We start from the raw sequence: 18,442 nt of genomic DNA, 5'->3' as shown, positions 1-18,442 counted from the left end.
AATGCTAAATAATCATTAAGTAGCAGTTTGACTCTCTGCATAAGGTTACAACATAAGAGTTTAGTGTTCAGTGAGTGTGTTTACACGGCAAACCATGAAGACCAGAAATACAATTTTCTGAATCTGCAAACATTGTAACTTCATGATATTCAGTCAGCCAAAGGATACATCTGACATCGGCATGCTACTTTGAATTTCAATAGTGGATCCAAATGAGTTCGCATCTCGATGGAAATAGCAACAGGCATCTCTTGAACAGTTTGAGATCCCACACAAAGAGAGCGAGACGAAGCAACTCAAAAAGAGCCAACTGATTAGCGTCTTCAGCATAACTACTGTTTCATATCCCATTGTGAGCAAGAATCCCAGATCTTGTTAACTCACCACTACTGTAAAAAGTTAAGACAACAGATTGAGCGGTTTGTTGTTCGGGACATGACTAGCAAGATATAGAGATTACAGAGTATATAGGTTGAAATTTCTGCAGTAGAAAAATCAATGCATGTACTTCTACTTGCTGCAGCAACCAATTGAACTTCCTAAAAAGTGAAAATTACCATTAGAGACTCTTCTCTCCATTGTCATCTGAAATTAGGTCTTCCAGTTCATCAATAATGGCATCATAGCAGAAAAGGTATTGATCCTGGAACATAATAGAGTTTAGATATCAGGCGTAATAAAACTAAACAACTATAAAAGAGAATCTCTGAGAACATAGGAACCTAAGTCACAAGTTCACGTTCAAGCCCTCCCCAAGGTTGCTGATCTACAGTAGTTTAGGTAAGGTCAAATAGAATTATCCTTGTGATAATGAGGAGTCCCTTAACTGTAGAGTAGACACTACGCTTTTACACTTGTAAGGAGGATGAGTGTAGAAGTAGTTGCAATGCGACGATTAGGAGCATTTTGTATCTGAGTTGGACCTGTCCAACTCATATAGCAGTAGGGAGTAAGATACCGGTCCTCCCTAATTGTTCAGTTATAGCTTAGAATATGGAACATGTTTGTCCTCAGAAGGTATGATTTATGGACCTTTCCCTCTACAAAGGCAGAGCAGTAAAAAAGACCACTATTCTTGTAGTCACGAGTTGCCAGTAATGAAACGCATAGAAAAGTGCCAAGGTGTGTTGGGGCTTTAAGTGGATTTAGCAAAGAAAATCAATAAAAGGTGTTTTAAAAAACATATGTAATTCAAGAGAAAAAAACTAAAATACAAGCGATAACTATTTGGACAAAAACATTGAAAACACAGAACTATAATTATGTCAATCAAGTCCCAGATGAAATCATGTCAATCAAGTTCCACAGCTAATATGAATTTCCAATTTAAATGTAAAATACACTTTTTTCTAACAAAGATTTTTTTTTGAGATAAATCCAGTGAAGTTTCTAACAAAGAATTTTCTTATACTAATTCTTTTTAGTCTTATTCCTAATCACTAAAAGTCACTCATAATCCATCATTAACAATTAATATCACTTTGCCAACATCTTTTTAATTGTACAGTGCTACCCCTCAAAGACAGGCACATGTCTTGGTCCCTTGGTAATTGCACCAAAGCTCCATCTAAGCTACGCAATGCATTTAACTTGAGCTTCACCTAGAATCAGGACTTAAACACACCTCAAGCAAGCCTTTAGCATCACTGATACTCTGAGGGTTTACGGAAGGGTTAAAAACAATAGCTTAGCCCTTTCAATATGTTTAAGTTTTAACTAACATGAACTCACTATGTTCTGTACCAGCAACTCAGAAAAAAGCTGGATGTGGTCTGCTACTTTAAAAATCAGAAACTATTGCTCCTGCAGTAGTCTTATAATCAGCAGTAGGTAGTTAAAATGAAGCCAAAAAGGAAGTATATTGGAAAATTGAAAAGGACAAAAAAAAACGAGGAGGAGCTGTACCATGGTCTGGACCATCCCAATTCGCTGAGACCTAAAAATGGCTACTGTATTAACGATGTCAAGAGCAGACATATCTCCACCCAGTATTCTCTGGATGGTATTATGGATTGTGCAATATGTTCCTGTCCTACCAATACCAGCACTGTACAAGAGAATGAGGCATCAATCTACACAAACAATTACATAATAGAATTTTAAAAAGCACATTTACTACGACAATGATCAGAGAAACCTGCAGTGTACTACAATTGGTCCAAGACTAAGAGGCACATTGTATGTCCGTTTCAGAATCTCACGAACAGCAAGTGTGTCTCTTGGAACTCCATGGTCAGGCCATTCAGGATACTGAATGTGTAAAACACACAAAGGTGGTTCTTCTGACTGGCACATAGTAAGAGAAGCAGATCAGGTGTGTATTTTTAGCTTCTACATAACACAACAAAAGATCTACTAAACTTGAGTCTACATAGAGATGGCTATTGGTGCTGGAAGATAGGAGAATAGAACGTCACGCCAACAGGTCCAGCTAATATTGGGATAATGGGCTGGGTCTTACAAGGGAGAGAGAAACCAAATTTGAAGGGATGAGTACAAGCAATCCTTGCCGACCCCAATTTGTTTGGGATTGAGGTGTAGTTGTGGTTGAGACGTTGAGTATAAGCAATCCCACCAGCACAACTAACTAGACTTAATATACATATGTAAAATATAAAGGCATAAAGATATCACTATTAAAGATAATAACCTTAATCTAATATGCAGGATTGACCAGGAAACATTCACCTAAACCTATGTTGCTCGGACTCTTCAAAAATGTCAACAGGCGCATATCAGAATCTCCCAAAGTAGAGTATTTTTGGAGAATCCAACACAGGTGCGGCATCGAAAGTGAAGAGTCCGCGCAACTTAGCCTAATACTACTTAGTGTTTTTCTAAAACTTATCTAGCACCGACCTTAGACGCTTCGTGTTTACATGTGCTGTTGGGACAGAGCCAACTTCATGTTAATATGAGAAACACTCTTCAACCACAAGATCCAGTTTCAGATACTCTGAAGGTGAACTCCCGCATCCACAGTCAGCTCAACATTTCGGAAGCAATAGGATTTTCTCTCTCATCTCACTCTGTATTTGGAGATCACTCAGTAAGTTACGCCTAAGACATGGCGGCTAGAAAGCTGATTGTCTGAAAACTTAGCACGTAAACAGTGAATGGGGAGAGATTTCTTTACAGCCGGGAATCAATCCTTTGACATTATAGAAACCATCACGGAGAATGAATACTGTTAAGAATAGATCGAGAGAAGGAAATTCTTAGTCGAGATTGACGGTCAGCAGAAAGATCCTATTATGGATCTGCCAAAGATTATGCTAGCATCCGAAGGAACATTGGAGATCTACAGGAAATTGAGTGAGAAGGAACAAGCACATGAATATGCAGTGCTATAAAACTTCTAACAGGTATGGAAATATATGAGTATACTAACTTTCCAGGGAGTCTGAAGAAGTGTGATTATCGTGCCAGGACATAGCTAACAAGATATTCACAGACAAGGGTTAAGAGACTAACTAGTCCTCTCAGCAGATTTCCTATGCTGAAGCAGCCGAGTTAAATAGTTGACCAGAAATGAACAAAGAAGCATCAGCGATATCACAGAGTTTGTGCCACTGAGGTAGATGGGAGCAGAATTAAGGAAAGGACAGAGCTCCTTGGTGGATATCTTATTGGCAGATTTAAAGGTGTTAAATGAGCTATTCAGATGTTTTTTTGAAATCTGCAAAGGGATCAACACCTATGGAAAATAGATAGGACTCTGTATGACTAAACTCTTGATGACAGAAGATATGATGAAGATCCTTGTATTAGAAAACATATAGATAGAAGATACAGATAGAAAAACATACAGATAGAAGAAAATATGATAAAAGAAAAAATGATAAGCACCCTATTGGTAGAGAGAATTGGGTCTCTTTTGTTGAGAACCATATTTTGGTGTAGGTTCTCTCATTTTCGCTGTACTACTTGTATAGGGGTTTCCCCAGTTGTCAATAATATACTTTACCTTATCATAAATAAATGATGTGCAAACTAGGTATGAATATCAACCAGTTGTTAAAAAACCTGCAGGAATATATCCTATGGGAATTTACTTAAACTTAAATAATAAAATGGTTATGCGATGGATCAAAATACTTATTCAATCATTGATTTCTGAAGTAAGTTATTTATCTTATTATGTTATTATTAATCAAAGATTTCTTATATAGCTAAAACAACCCTCACAAATTGCGAATACTAATTTGTTAAGAATTAATCGGATTGAGGATATGGCGTCATCATTAGGAAATATCTGCGAGATCGGGGTCAGTAAAAGAAGGTATAGCTGCTAACAAGGACAACATTAAGATACAAAGAGAAAATATCAATATATAAACAGGCTAAAAGAAAAATGCCATACAGGAAATGAGGAAGTAGGAGCATATCATTGTACATTATCCAGAGAGCACAAAAGATAATAAGAAATTTAAAAAATATAAGTGCAAAAGATAAATAGCAGTCAGGAGATATATTAAAAAGATGGAAGGGACTTAATGTGAATATACTCTGGACAGCAGAAGATATAAAGAAGATCTGTATGTTAGAAAATTCATAGATACTAACCCCTCCATTTCAAAAAAAAATGAGTTGGCTCAAAGTATGAGGGGCAACCTTCTAATATTCGCTCTCACTTCAGACATTGACTTCTTAATCTTTCTAAAATAAGATTTTAAATAATTAAGCTAGATAAAAAGCATTATAAATTACAACTCCTTATAATTTAAAATATATAAGATTTTAGCACATGAAAGAGTTTGCGGTTAAAGAAAAGCTGTCTGACTCTCCAAATAGTACAGTGTCACATAAAGTGGAACAGAGAGTATACAAAAAATGATAAGCAAACTATGTATGAACAATGGTTAGAGAACTTGAAGGCATATATTTCTTATGGAATGTATCTTATATTTAGATTTGATGGAGGATGTAGTGAAAAGACAGATAGAACTTGGTACGAATAAGCTCCTGATGACAGCAGATATGAAGAAAACAAAGCAGAATCTTCTAGAATACGAAGTAACTGCCAAATTTATGTACAATGGAGATTTTGAAAAGATTGCATGTATTGAAAGAAGTTCGCGATGGAATATAATGAGGCCTACCCTTATCGAATAAATTATGGATTCTACCCAAGAATCACCAAATTTGTGCAAATTGTTCAAGTTCAACTTATTGACACAGTTTATTTCAAAGGGACGTGATAATATTCAGTAGTCCACTCTTCCTAGACCAGATTGAAAATTCAGTACAAGCATTTTTATTAGGATATGTGAACCAAAATAAATAACTTTTATGAAGATAATCAGAGCAACCCTAGATGAAACTGCATCAATCAATTGTCTCTCATTAAACTTGGTTCTATATATCAGCTTCGAGGCACCATAGGGGAAGAAAAACCCAGGATTTTAACGATATAGGATCTACTTCAGTAGAGCCCCTAAGAACAAGGATTTTATGACAGTTCTGAAAAAAAAAGAATGTTAAAAGAAAGAAAAACAAAAGGAAATCTTGGGTATATAGCGTAACAAAGAAACTGATAATACTCAGCTTCAAGGATAAGGAACCATCCAAAGTCAAGACCGATTCGAGATAAAGTCAACAGAAAGGATTTGGGCTGATCAGAGGACATTGCATCACTTAAAGAACTTCCGTAAGTTACGGAAAGTAAGGCAGCAGTAGAAACAAGAAATGGTGAAGAATGAAAACTACCATATTCAGCGTGCAAGAGTAATACAGAAAATCTATTTTTAAAATGAAAACTACATTCCTTCTAAGGTAAGCAGGTGTTTCTTTTCAGGACATCAAATTTAATAGAACAGAGCTTATAACAGGACACTGAAAATCAATTGTTGTAATACAATGCAAGACAACTCTGTGTATACAAACAGTTCAGAAATTAAGTATGAAACCGTCAAATTCAACCATCCTCCATCACAGATATTGGTTAAAAGATTATCTTAAGCTGGTTCCAAACTCAACAGTCAATGACAAGATAAGATATTTTCATTCATGTTTATTTCTTGTACCATACAAGGGCTGACAAGAATTTACTAACCTCAATATAGTTCACCTCCAGAGTTCGCAATACTAAGGAGGTATCACTCGTTATATATTTTGTCACAATACATATATTGCCAAATGTTCTAGGCCCATCCTCTGCCTGAAAGTAGTCCCCACACTTCACCATCTGCATTTGTTTTCATCAAACGAGAAGGTAAATATAAATCTGCTAATACTGAATATAGGTCAACAGGAATCACTTATATTTTAAGTGGGAACTCACTAGAACAAAAATGCTAATGTTAGAATAGGAATAGGTTTATACAATCCTATTAGAATAGGAATAGGTTTACACAATCCTATTAGAATAGGAATAGGTTTATACAATCCTATTTAGAATAGGAGTAGGAATAGTACATAGTATCCTACTTGGTAAAGGATTGTATTCTAGTGTCTATAAATAGGATCTCAATATAATAATGTAGACACAACAACAATTCAATAATATTATTTTCCTATATTTCTCACGTGATATCAGAGCCTCTACGATCTTGGTAGAAAATTAAAGAGCTTCCACTGCCGGCGGGTGGCACCCATATATGCTGCCCATCTGGCCAACGATTATGTTAGCAAAAGTTGGGTCACCATGTATCTTTCATGTGACTATTTTCTCATATCTAATTTATGTAGCACTGTGCATCATTCCAGTGACTACTTTTTCATATAATTTGTGTAGCACCGTGCCATCCTTCCGGTGACTGCCCTTTTTTGCATATCTGATTTGCGTAGCACCATGTATCTCTCCGGACTACTTTTCATATTTAATTTGTGTAGTACCGTGGATTTTTTTGAACTATTTTCTAATATCTGAGTTGCATAACATCATGTGTCTTTACAGTGACTCCTCAGATTTGATTTGCATAGTTCCATTCATCTTTCCAGTGACTCCTCAAATCTGATTTGCGTAGGGTTGTGCCATCATTCCAACCCTACCCGTATAATTTTTCTTTTTCAGTATCCGACCCTACCCATATTATTTCTCTTTTTCAATGGGGTCGTTCCATCAATTAGGACTATCCTATATAATTTCTATTTTCTAGTTGGGTCGTGACATCATTCCGACCCTCCCCATAAAATTTTATTTCTTAGATTGTGACCACTTTTAGCCATCAAATCTAATACTCCGACATATGAGCATGTTCCGGCCAGTTTTTCTATGACTTGTTTAATATCGACTCATCTATTGATTCCAACATGATCCATATCCTTTATACTAGATTTTGAGCACTTCGTTGCTCAGGGGAGTTTAGTAGCCTTGTATGCCAATTATGTGAGTCACTCTATGGTCTGAAACAGTCTTTGCCTTTGCAAGTTTGGTTTGGGATGTTCAACACTGTAATTTTATCACTCGGTGTTTTATCGGCATTATGCATCAAATTCAGTATTTCATGAGAAGATTGAGCACATTGATTGGCTGACATTATGCATCAAATCCAGTATTTAATGAGAAGACAAGCACATTGAGATTGACTATCAATTTTGTGAAGTCGGTTGATCAACTTGCAGATATCTCACCAAGCCCCTCATTGGTCCTTGTATTAATTACATATGTAACAAGCTAGGTACATGAATTGTATGCACTAGCTTGAGGGGGAGTGCTAGAATAGGAATAGGTTTATACAATCCTATTAGAATAGGAATAGGTTTCCACAATCCTATTAGAATAGGAATAGGTTTATACAATCCTATTTATAATAGGAATAGGAATAGTAAATAGTATCCTACTTGGTAAAGGATTGTATTCTAGTGTCTATAAATAGGATCTCAATATAATAATGTAGACACAACAACAATTCAATAATATTATTTTCCTATATTTCTCATAGCTAAAATAGACATGACAGTTAACGAGTCTTAAAACTGACTAAAGGAGGGAATAACAAGTTTTAATTGCTTCCATGTATCTGGTAAAAATTGGAAATGCAATTGAGACAACATGTGAGGCACAAATCATATCAGAAAGGTAAAAAGAGTTTTCTACATCAGACTTCCCTAATTCCTCCAAAGATCATATGACCCAGTCAATCCAGAAGCCCTAGCCCACAAAATCCCGAGACAACACTACTCTATTAGAATAAGACAAAGTCGTTCAGGCTTCGGGGTGCTTCTAAGATGCTCCTGAAATCTAAAATGAAATGCAAGACAAAACACAGATGCAAAAAAGATGATGTCCCAACGAAATGAATAGGAGACTCCTTTGCTGAAAGAGATAAATCTCTAATTTGAACCATTTTTCTTGAATTCTGATTCTATATATGATTCGAAATATAGAGAACGTCTAGTAGATTTTACTTCTATTTTTTATTTTGCATAATACTGGTCCGAGATGAGTCTATATGAAAAATATATAGAGAACTTTTAGTACATTTTACTTTACTATTGTCTATTTCTAATTTGTATAATATTGTCCTGAGATGAGAATGGAAATATGGCCAGTGATTCATATAGCCGATCCCTAATTTATTTGGGACAGAGGCGTTATTATTGTTGTCGTTGTGATTGAGTACTAATTTGATCCTACACCCGCATGTGCTAGTTCCTCTAGCAACAATTGCTCCCTCCAAGCTATATTTTCATCTCAAGATCACAAACTTGACAATGCGTAATGTCCATAAGATTACTCAATATCCACGTAGAATACTCAATCTAAGTCCAAGCTCATGCATATTTGAAGAAAGAAGAATAGGTGTAGGGTAACAAGATATGTTTAAGTCACAAGTATTTAGCGAAGTACAAACCTTAAACCCATGACACCCTGCTTGACACTGGTGCCAAAAAAGAAATGAGGAAAGAACACATGAAGTAATGAGGATGCTAATTAGCAATACCAACATTAGCCTTTCAGTATCGCAGGTTTAGGAGCAAAGATGGAGGAACAAAAGGAACATCTTTTTATAATAACCACAAAATTTCCACATCCATGGGCAAATAGTTCGAAACTCGTTGAATAATGGTCAAACCTCTATTCTTCCTCACTTAAATTCCAACCTTTTGTCTGCAACAAAGTTCAAACACATGACGAGCGCTAACCCAAACATCACGTGTAGTGCCCTTAGTGCTACACCAAAGCTCTGTGGGCGAACGCATGAAAGGTATATTGTAAGATACTTTTTTCTTGAGCCTTTCCATGCCAGTCTTTCTTGCTTCGGTTTTGTATCTTAAGATAAAATTTCAAGACCCATCAAAGATTCATTTGCAACTTCTTTACGGCATAAAAATGCCAGGTCTACTTATGTGTGTGTGTGGGAAGAGGGGTGGGGTACAAATGAAGAAACTGAAAAAGGTAAAAGTGCCGGTTCTTTCTTCCATAAAGAAAATTATAGATCAGACTAAAGTTATAAAACGTTTGCTTATTTTGGTTGCAAAACAAGTATACCTTAGTCTAAACAGTTGAATACCTTGTAATTGTCAACCAATCGTGTAAGCATCACAATCACAGGACAGCGTTGCTGGATTATCATTTCCCAGAAGTCTTCAAAGGTGTGTGCTAGTGGACCTTGTGTTGCAACAAACCGAGACACCCCTTCAGATATCTTCAATCAAAAAGAGCAGTATAAAAGGTCAGAAGCAGATTTTGTGTTGTAACTCAATATTGTTTAATAAGCGAGTAGGGGAAGTGGCCTGTTAAATAATTCCAAGTGAAGGATGTAGGAATCCACCTCTATAAAGCTTGCATTGATATATCCCTTAGCTGAAGGTCTGTAGTCTTTACATGGGTCCAAAACAACCCTGTTATTGTCAACTGAGAGCAATGAAGATTGATCCAATTATTTCGAAAAAATAATACAATATAAAATCAAAGAAAACAAACAGACAACTGATTAGCATACATGGGATAACATCAGTATAACGATTCTTGCTGATGTTTGTGCTGTCCAAAGCCACCAAGCATCTACTCTTCATTTCCGAAGCTTTCAGCCTATTTTCCTGAACCATAGGAGCTTGAATTTAGCATGGCATCAAATGATGGATAACGAAATAACAGGGAGTCAAAAAACAACAATAGACAAAACATTTCTCATCTATAAGGAACATGTCTAATACAAATCAGATAGATGAATGTTTTTCCTTAAAAAAAATCTTGTAATTTATGCTATCATTTTCTGTATCTAGAACTATTAAAGTTGCTTCGGCGAGGAAATTCAGAATTGATTCACCCTGTTTTACCTCAAAATATATTCCAATTTTTTTTTTTTAGGACTTCTATTTTATTTCAATAGTGTGTACAAAATATATGCAAGTAGTTAACCATCACTATGAGCTACGTGATGATACAACGTCTTGTCCACGCTGCCAGAACTGTCCTATATCGTGCCAGAATATAGAATTTCACATCTAAGTGGATCCACTAAGCAATAAGGATTCATCTAAAAAGTATGATCATGTACCCATGTTGGCAAGACATGGTTTATGGGGGTTGTGAGTTATCTGAACTCTCCCCCATATCGGTGCTCAATACTACTCTCAATAATATATACTCTTGCTCAAATGTATAAAAACATACTCTTTCTCTGATTTGAGATAATTGCCCTAACTATCCTCTTAAAAGAGGTCATTGCTCTAAAATATCTCTGAATCTCATTGCTCATTTAGAAAACAAGGTTTCTCTTTGCTCAATGTAAAATTACATTGTGGGTTGAAATAATTACTCAAAAGGGGCCTCTTTAAGAGGTAACCGCTCTGTACTTAATCTTTCTGAAAATTCTTTTAGTTTTTATCAAAAAAGTCTACTCTTTTTCTTCATGTAAAAATGAAACATTTGGGAAATACTTAGTTCCCTTATACTCTTCTCAAACTCCTCTTTACTTCCTCAAAACTCAGTTTAAACAATAATGTTTTGTTTAAAAGATTCTCAATAAGAATTCAATGAATACTCAAGAATAGGGTTCATGATGAAATAGACATGAACAATCAACTCAATAATCGTAATACACAATTTACGACAATTCAATAATTACTATGTCTACATTTTCTTTATTATTTTCCTCAATTTTTATTTTTTTTTGAAACTGGTAATGTTGTATTCCTCAGCATTAAGGTATGCTGGAGACCTCCAAAAAGGTAGTAACAAGCTAGAACAAGAGACTAATTACAGTAATCCTAAAAGATCTACTAATTTTTCAGCATTTTCTATACAATGTTCTATACACCAAAAGTAGAAAGTTGTTATGCAGCTCTCTTTGATTTTCTGAATGTTGTTGAATCTATCTTCAAAGTTTCTTCCATTCCTCTCCCTCCAGATAGTCCTGTGGGATTATTCTCCACCACTTCTTCTGTGTCTTGCTTCCCGCTCTCCTAATCCAGCAACTTAACAAGTCTGATGTGTGCTCTGGCATTGACCATTTTGTCTCTGTTAAACTGAGGAACATAGTCCAAAGCTGAGATGTGACTTTACAATGGAGGAACAGATGATTATTTGTCTCTCTAGCGTCACTACATAACATGCATCTGGACACAATTGGCAATCCCTTTTTCTGCAGGATCTCATGAGTGAGGCAAGCTTTCCTGATTACTAACCAAGCAAAGCACTTGACTTTAGTAGGAGCCATACTTTTCCATACTTTTCCATACATGCTTCCAAGGACCTATTTTGTTCTCAGGCATCCAGGATACCTCTTTCCTATAAATTCTACCTACAGAGAACTTGCCATCCTTATCATGTTTCCATCTAAAAGTGTCATCCTCTACAGTAGTGCCTTTGAAACCATCAATCATCTGCAATAGCTCCACAAACCTGCCTACTTCCCAATCATTAAGATGCCTCCTGAAGAAGAAGTTACATCCGTGTGGGGACCAGCTATCAGCCACTGTAACCTCAAGGTTAGTTCCAATATTGGCCAGATCAGAGAAAGCTTGCATTAAAACTTCTTGTCCAATCCATAGGTCCTTCCAAAATAGTATTTTGTTCCCAAAACCCACCTCATAACATGAATTCTTTACTAGTCTAGGCAAAAGATTCCTTATAGATCTCTATACCGATGTTTCATAGGTGGTTGGTACTGCATTGGTACACCATACCGATGTTTTCCTCAATTATTTATTTTGCATGATAAGTTTTTCTTGTTATATAAAACCTAATATATCTATTCTTATTAATTTGTTTTAGATAGAGATTAGTTTGATATTGACGAGACAACTAATGGTCTAACTGAGCTATCAATAGATGATCCTCAATTCGAAGGTGTGGTCTTTTGTAAAAGAAGACGCAGAAGAGTAGCTAACTTAAATAACGTGACAGTTGACAACACTTTGTTGTTATGTCAGTTATGAGGTATGACTTAAGTTGAGATGTTTTTTGTTAAATAGTGAATTTTTACTTGATGTATTGAATATTGATTAGTCATGTGATTCACTAATTATGAAGAGCTAAATTGTGGATGAATATCTTTGTTTATGTCTTATTTAATAATTCTAGTTTTCACTTTCATTTTGTTCAAGTGATCTTATTTCAATTTATATTTTTTATTTTAAGAGTTATTGTCCTTGTTCTAAGGTTAGCTCTTTTCTTTCAATTTATTTTTGATTCTTTTAGTGATATTTATTCTATTGTAATATGTTTTTAATGTTTAGTTGTTATTTGGTTGTGTTCATAGGAAGCATGGAAGAGTAATTTATCTTGGGGAATGAAAGATTGATTTCTACAATATACATGTAAGTTTATCACAAAATACCTCTCAAATTTAGAAAATCTTTGTAACTTTATTTTTATAAAGTTGAATTTTTAACTGAATCCCTGCACCCATATTCGTACTTGAATTCATGCCCTCAAATCTTAAAGTTTAGATTTTGCCGAATCCGACTTTCGGATCCGCACCCGCCTCCGATACCTGCACTAGAGTCCAAACAACATAGCCTGCAAGTTAATTGTCTGCATGGGTTCCATCTCTAAAGAAGTAGAAGACGTCGAAACAGTCAAGGCCTTTGTTTCCAGTTTTGAACTTGCATGTACAGTAAGTTGTTCTTCTCCCTCCTTGATGTTGTGTTCACTGCTTATATGTGTGTTTTGCTGTGGGCTAAGATTGTTTGCAGTTACTTCTTTAAGAGGATCAGATCTGGGCATGTGTTTTAGTTCCGGGCTGGACAGCCCTACCATGGACAAGGCCAGTAGATCTGGGCCCGTAGGTTTCTTTCATATGTTGGCCCTATTCCTTCCATATTACCCATTTAAGATTTGGTCATTGTCACGTGTGACAGCTGTTGAGATATTCAAATTTTGGACTGTGTAAGAGCAGTCCCAGTGCCTGACATACAACTGTGATCTGCAAACCCACCCCTACATAATAGGGTAATTTTTTTACCTGCATATCCATTGTCTTCTTCCCTTTGCCTTCGTCCGCGACATACCGTGCCAGAGCCTGGCCCCAGATTTGAATTTTGAAGGTGAAACCATCTTGGTTCAGAGGCACGTCTTTGGGATAGATCCCCATCTCCTTTCACTTTTACTCTAGACTATTTCAAGTTGATTTCTAAGCTCAGTTTCCTCCTCTATTTGTATTCACCCTTCACATAAATCTCCCACTTCCTTAAAAAATCTTCTGTGTCCACAGATGTAGGGGCAAACCCACTAGTCTGATCTGAACTTGTTCAAAATTCTCTGAGCTTGAGATAGCCCTTGATGTTGGCAACCGTCATTTCAGGTGGAATTTATAGGATTTCCAAAACCTATCCCCTTTCACTATGTGGTCGGCGATCGTCTTCAAAGGAAATCCAAAGAGTTAGGTTTCTCCCCATTTTGTATATTATTTTTTTATGAAGTAAGTTGTTTCATTACCGGCATCAAGAAGATGCAAAGAGTACAAAAGTAGCTATGCTAGCTCCATTACATTATAAAAGTTAAACCCGGGAGCCAGCCACATAATCAAAAATTCTAGAAAAGACTGAACAGGACTTTGGATAGTCTAGAGTTAAAGAGCTAACAAAATCTAAGAAAGCAGTAGAAGTATAGAACTATTCACATATGGCTGGTTGGACCGGAAAAACAAACTGAACAAACATTTAGTATATGTTTACGCCATGGGCTTGTTTCCAGTTGCTTGCTGCCCACCGGCGAACTTCCGACAAGGTGATGTCCGGAATTTCCTCTGGAAGGCTACCTGCTACATTTCTGGCAAAGAGCTTGTCCTGAGGTTACCTTTGGCTTCTGAGATTATTAAGGACCCACTTTTTCTACGAATCCTAGCAATATTAATTTCTCTTGTAGTCCATTTGTTGTTTTAGACAGTGTCGGCATATAAAAGTCTGTCCTCTGTATTTCCATTGAAGATTGTGCCTTGCCTTCTGGGCATTGCCTTTAATAAAATTCAATATGATCAGTTTATGGAGATCCATAAGAGCATTATGGGAGGAAGTTAAACCCAAATTCAAGATGAAAGTGGGGAATGGGAACAAGATCAAATTCTGGAAGGATGAATGGCATGAGAAAGGTAACCTGGAAACTCTTTTCCCTGATATTTACAATCTGGCAATGTTCCAACAAAGAACTATTGCAGAACTATGGACACCACAAGGGTGGAATTTCATCTTCAGGAGAGAACCAAATGACTGGGAAGTGATGAGGTTGGCAGAATTCCTCAACTTGGTTGGAAACTTCTGGACTTCAAGCATATAAGGATATGCTTTGGTGGAAAGGCAACAATAGAGGAGAGTTCAAAGTGCATTCAGCTTACAGGCTGATGGATCAATCAAGCCAGCAGAGTCCCATCTGGCCTTGGAAACAAATATGGAAGTGTAGAATCCTACACAAAGTCTCATGCTTTATTTGGCTGCTAGCTAAGGAAGCTGCCCTGACTCAGGATAATGTAATGAGAAGGGGGATAACCTTATGCTCTAGGTGTTTCCTATGTGAGGAAACCTTAGAAACTGTAAACCATCTATTTCTACACTGCAAATACACTCGGCAGCTTTGGAGGATTTTCTTGAGTCTTAAAGGCATATCCTGGACTATGCCTAGGAGAGTTACTGAGGCATTGTACAGCTAGGAGGAGGCAGGTGCCCTTGCAAAAGACAGAACTAGATGGAGAATTATCCCTGCTTCAATATGGTGGGCAATCTGGAAAGAAAGGAATTCCAGATGTTTTGAAGGCATAGAAAATAGTGTGCAGGATGTTAAACTAAACTGCATTTTGGTGTAATCAATTATACTCAAATGACACTGCCTCTATAGTTGATGTTTTAGACTCAATATAGAAATAGAGTAGGAGTGTCTAGAGTGCATCTATATATAAGGTTTGAGTACAACCCATGTACTTTTGTGATATAATAAATCGTTACCATTTTCAAAAAAAATATCCATCCATCCTGTATTGAATGATCGCTCTGGAACAATAATCACGGTTCTTCTCTTACCTTGTGCATTTATGATGCTTATATATTGTCCATATCTGTTAAAATTCCTTGCGCAAAGGTACTCGGAGAAGTGATAATACTTCCATAGCATAACAAAATTATACCACCACTCCATTGTCTTCTGACTGAAACTCATCCTGGTCACCATGTTGCAATCACGTTCAACCCAATTGAACCAAATTTCAGCTCTGGATTCATTACTTGTTATATCGTATGATTAAAATCCCACCGCAAAGTAAATAATTTTGTCCCCCATGGTAAAAAAGAAGCTAATTCCAGTAGGAGTTGCCAGAAAAAGATCAAACAAAGTAAGAGAGAGAACCTAGGACAGGTTCCCCTTGGGAGCTGTGCCTGGGAGCATATCTAAAGGACAGTATGTAGTATTTTCCACCTTCCATTTTCTCAAAAGGTACCTGACCAAGTCTATTGAGCAACATCATTTTGATAAGGACACACTTTAAATTCTTAAACACGTAGAATTGTTTTTATTGCCGAAAGTAGAATTATTTACAATTGGATAAGGATGACATATATGGGGATGACATTGTATATTACTTATATCACAAACAAAAATAGAAGTACAAGAAATGACTGCATAAACATAACTATCATTCTTCACCAATTCTGAAAAAAGAAGAAACAGTTTTTACCTTACTGATCTCCAAAGATCTCTTCATTAAAGGGGTATGCAGTTGACATTAAGTGTTAGTAAATGAGATAACGCATTAAGGATACTATCAGAAATGAATAAAAAAAATATGTATATGATAGGCACAAGCAACACTTTGTGCAAAGTGATGTTGGGTGCAATTGTCACATTTCCAATTTCTATCACCTTCACTTTATAACCATTTGGAATGGTGACCAATAAAGCATATGGTGAGGTTCTAATTTTCTTTAAAGTAAACATAAAAGAGAGAAGCTTAACAATATAAATAAAATAAAATAAAATTGGGAAAGATCTACCGAAGTGGGGAACCTTAACAGGATGTGTCTGGTAACATACCAGGTAAATCCAGAAGTTCTTCCCATCCCTGTTGGGGAGATGCCAACCATCTATTTTTTCTACAAAAACAGGTTCTAATGTTTGATAATAGGGTTCTAATGAGTATTGAATGTCATGTGGTTTGAGGCTCATGAATCTAAAATTCATGAGTCAGCCCTTGTTTTGAAACATTTACATGGAACTTTCTTAAATTCAATAGAAATTGAGCAAGCTATAATATCTGTAAAGTTCACAACTCCACTAGTGAGATAAAGCTGTTTGAGTTCTCCCCTGCATTGCCAAATTGAAAATGTTGTAACACATTAACAATTTGTCCATATTGCTACTCAGTGACGCTGACATTTTGATTCTCATCTTAATGGTTAGGTTCCTTTACCTTAACAGATATCATTCCAACTGGTATACAATGCACATTTTGCCACAGTTCTTTTTCCCTTGTTGAACTTAGAATTCTGATTCAAATTCTAAAGGCTTTGATTGGAATTTTGAGAATATCCATACAGTTTATAGCAATTGTCCTTAGTACATCCAACTGATTATTAGACCTAAGCTCTTTTTGTTTTTCCTCCTGAATCAGCAGGGAAAAAGCATGTGTTACGGAAGAGGTGAATTTATCACAAGTATGCTTCCTCTCAATATATACACCTATTGAACCCCATGAGAAATTGTGTTAGACTCTTATCTTGTTCTGCCTTATGCATATTTTCCTTGGATCCGCAAGTGTACCGACAACTATCTTGTGTTTTAGCACTCAAGGTGTTCAATTCCTCCCAGAGTTTCTTCATTTTCGTGTAATAGCTAGTAATCAAGCACCCTTGAGTCCTGTCGTTAACTTCGTTCTCAATTTGGTACAACTTAGCACCATTTGTTTGATCGTGATCTTCTGATTCCTTCCATAAATCGACTGACTCCTTGACATATTCCACACTATCAGCAACTTCTTTAGCAAGAACATTCAAAATCCACAAATTGACCATATCATGGAATCTCTCCAACTGATCAAGTTGTGGGGTTCCGGACCTGGTCTTTCACAGTCTCCAAGGATAAGACCTAATTTATTCTTGACGGAAAAAGATCCTAGTACACCTCTTCTAAAGTATTTGTACCGCATCCCATCAAAAGGAAGGGTACTACAGTCCGAAAAATGCATGTAAAGAGGACTACTTGGATTAAAAGTGGATTGCTCATTCTGATCATAGCCATGAGGAATAACATGATTGATAAAGTTGAAGACAAAAACAGCTGATTTGGAAGATACAAGAGTTCAATTTCTGCTATTCCTACAGAAATTAACACCAGGTGTGCCGATTGAAGAACAGCTCAAGGAAATACTCTAGAGCTCTGACACCATGTTAAAATGTGAAGCAAGGGACAATTAGGGCTCAATCTGCGCTCCAATTTCTGTACATTGTGCTTATATCCGTGTGTATAGCTGGCTAAAAATATCTCTAACTAATTGTTAGTTAAGCTAACAGCTAACTGTAACTAACACAAGTAAACACAACTAATCCCAAAGCTAACTGAGGTGCTGCTGATTCAGCTGAATGTACAAGTATAATACTATATCTTAATATCCTTTTTGCAAGAACATTACAGTAAACTTCCAACTAAACATCAAAATATGGCCACACAGGTTTTCAAACGTATAGCCGAAAGCTGCAAAATAAGAGGAAAAAAAAAAGGAAACCTGCAAAGCGGAGAACTCTGAGGCAATTTTGTCCGGAGAGTGACACCTTTTCTCCTTCAATGCTTTAAGTGCTTCCAAACAGTGACTACGCTGATCAGGCGACAGTACGATTCTCTGTGGAACTGAATCAGCAGAGAAATCCAAAGGTTTATTAGCAGTACCAAGAGCAGTAGGTGGCGGTTCTGTGGAAGTGACAGCGGAGGATAACGGATTACCGGCGGCAGCCATGGCCGATCTCCGGCCCCGACTCCGAACTGATACGGCGCTACCCGTGGTTCCGACTTTTTTTTTTCTTTTTTTCCTTTTTGGTTTCACGAGTGTCTACTGTCCCGCGAGGGAAATGA

At 36.6% G+C, this 18,442-nt stretch overlaps 1 protein-coding gene and 1 non-coding gene across 2 annotated transcripts; both read right to left on the bottom strand.

Annotated features, from left to right (window-relative positions):
• On the bottom strand, window positions 1-18,442 carry LOC125843792 (protein-tyrosine-phosphatase PTP1-like). The gene is made up of 9 exons (XM_049522997.1): window positions 18,099-18,442; window positions 9,891-9,987; window positions 9,720-9,802; window positions 9,459-9,593; window positions 6,056-6,187; window positions 2,138-2,286; window positions 1,906-2,047; window positions 558-643; window positions 1-389 (listed from the first exon to the last, which is right to left on the bottom strand). Exons 1-8 carry the CDS (start codon window positions 18,324-18,326, stop codon window positions 560-562), a joined length of 1,050 nt encoding a protein of 349 aa, XP_049378954.1. The 5' UTR covers window positions 18,327-18,442; the 3' UTR covers window positions 1-389; window positions 558-559.
• Window positions 16,350-16,480, bottom strand: LOC125846181 (U6atac minor spliceosomal RNA). The gene has a single exon (XR_007444336.1). It is a non-coding gene; the product is annotated as a U6atac minor spliceosomal RNA (small nuclear RNA).

Source organism: Solanum stenotomum, chromosome 11 (assembly GCF_019186545.1).
Source record: "Solanum stenotomum isolate F172 chromosome 11, ASM1918654v1, whole genome shotgun sequence".
Lineage (NCBI taxonomy): Eukaryota > Viridiplantae > Streptophyta > Magnoliopsida > Solanales > Solanaceae > Solanum > Solanum stenotomum.
Note: the sequence above shows the minus strand (reverse complement) of the source record. Positions and strands in the feature narration are given on the sequence as shown.

What these genes read in the sequence shown, in the direction of transcription:
- LOC125843792 (XM_049522997.1), bottom strand. Translation starts at nt 18,326, where the DNA reads ATGGCTGCCGCCGGTAATCCGTTATCCTCCGCTGTCACTTCCACAGAA. An exon ending in TCAATGCAAGCTTTATAGAG is followed by an intron (nt 9,594 to 9,719) that starts GTGGATTCCTAC and finishes TTTTGATTGAAG; the next exon opens with ATATCTGAAGGGGTGTCTCG. An exon ending in CCAATTGTAGTACACTGCAG is followed by an intron (nt 2,048 to 2,137) that starts GTTTCTCTGATC and finishes TCTCTTGTACAG; the next exon opens with TGCTGGTATTGGTAGGACAG.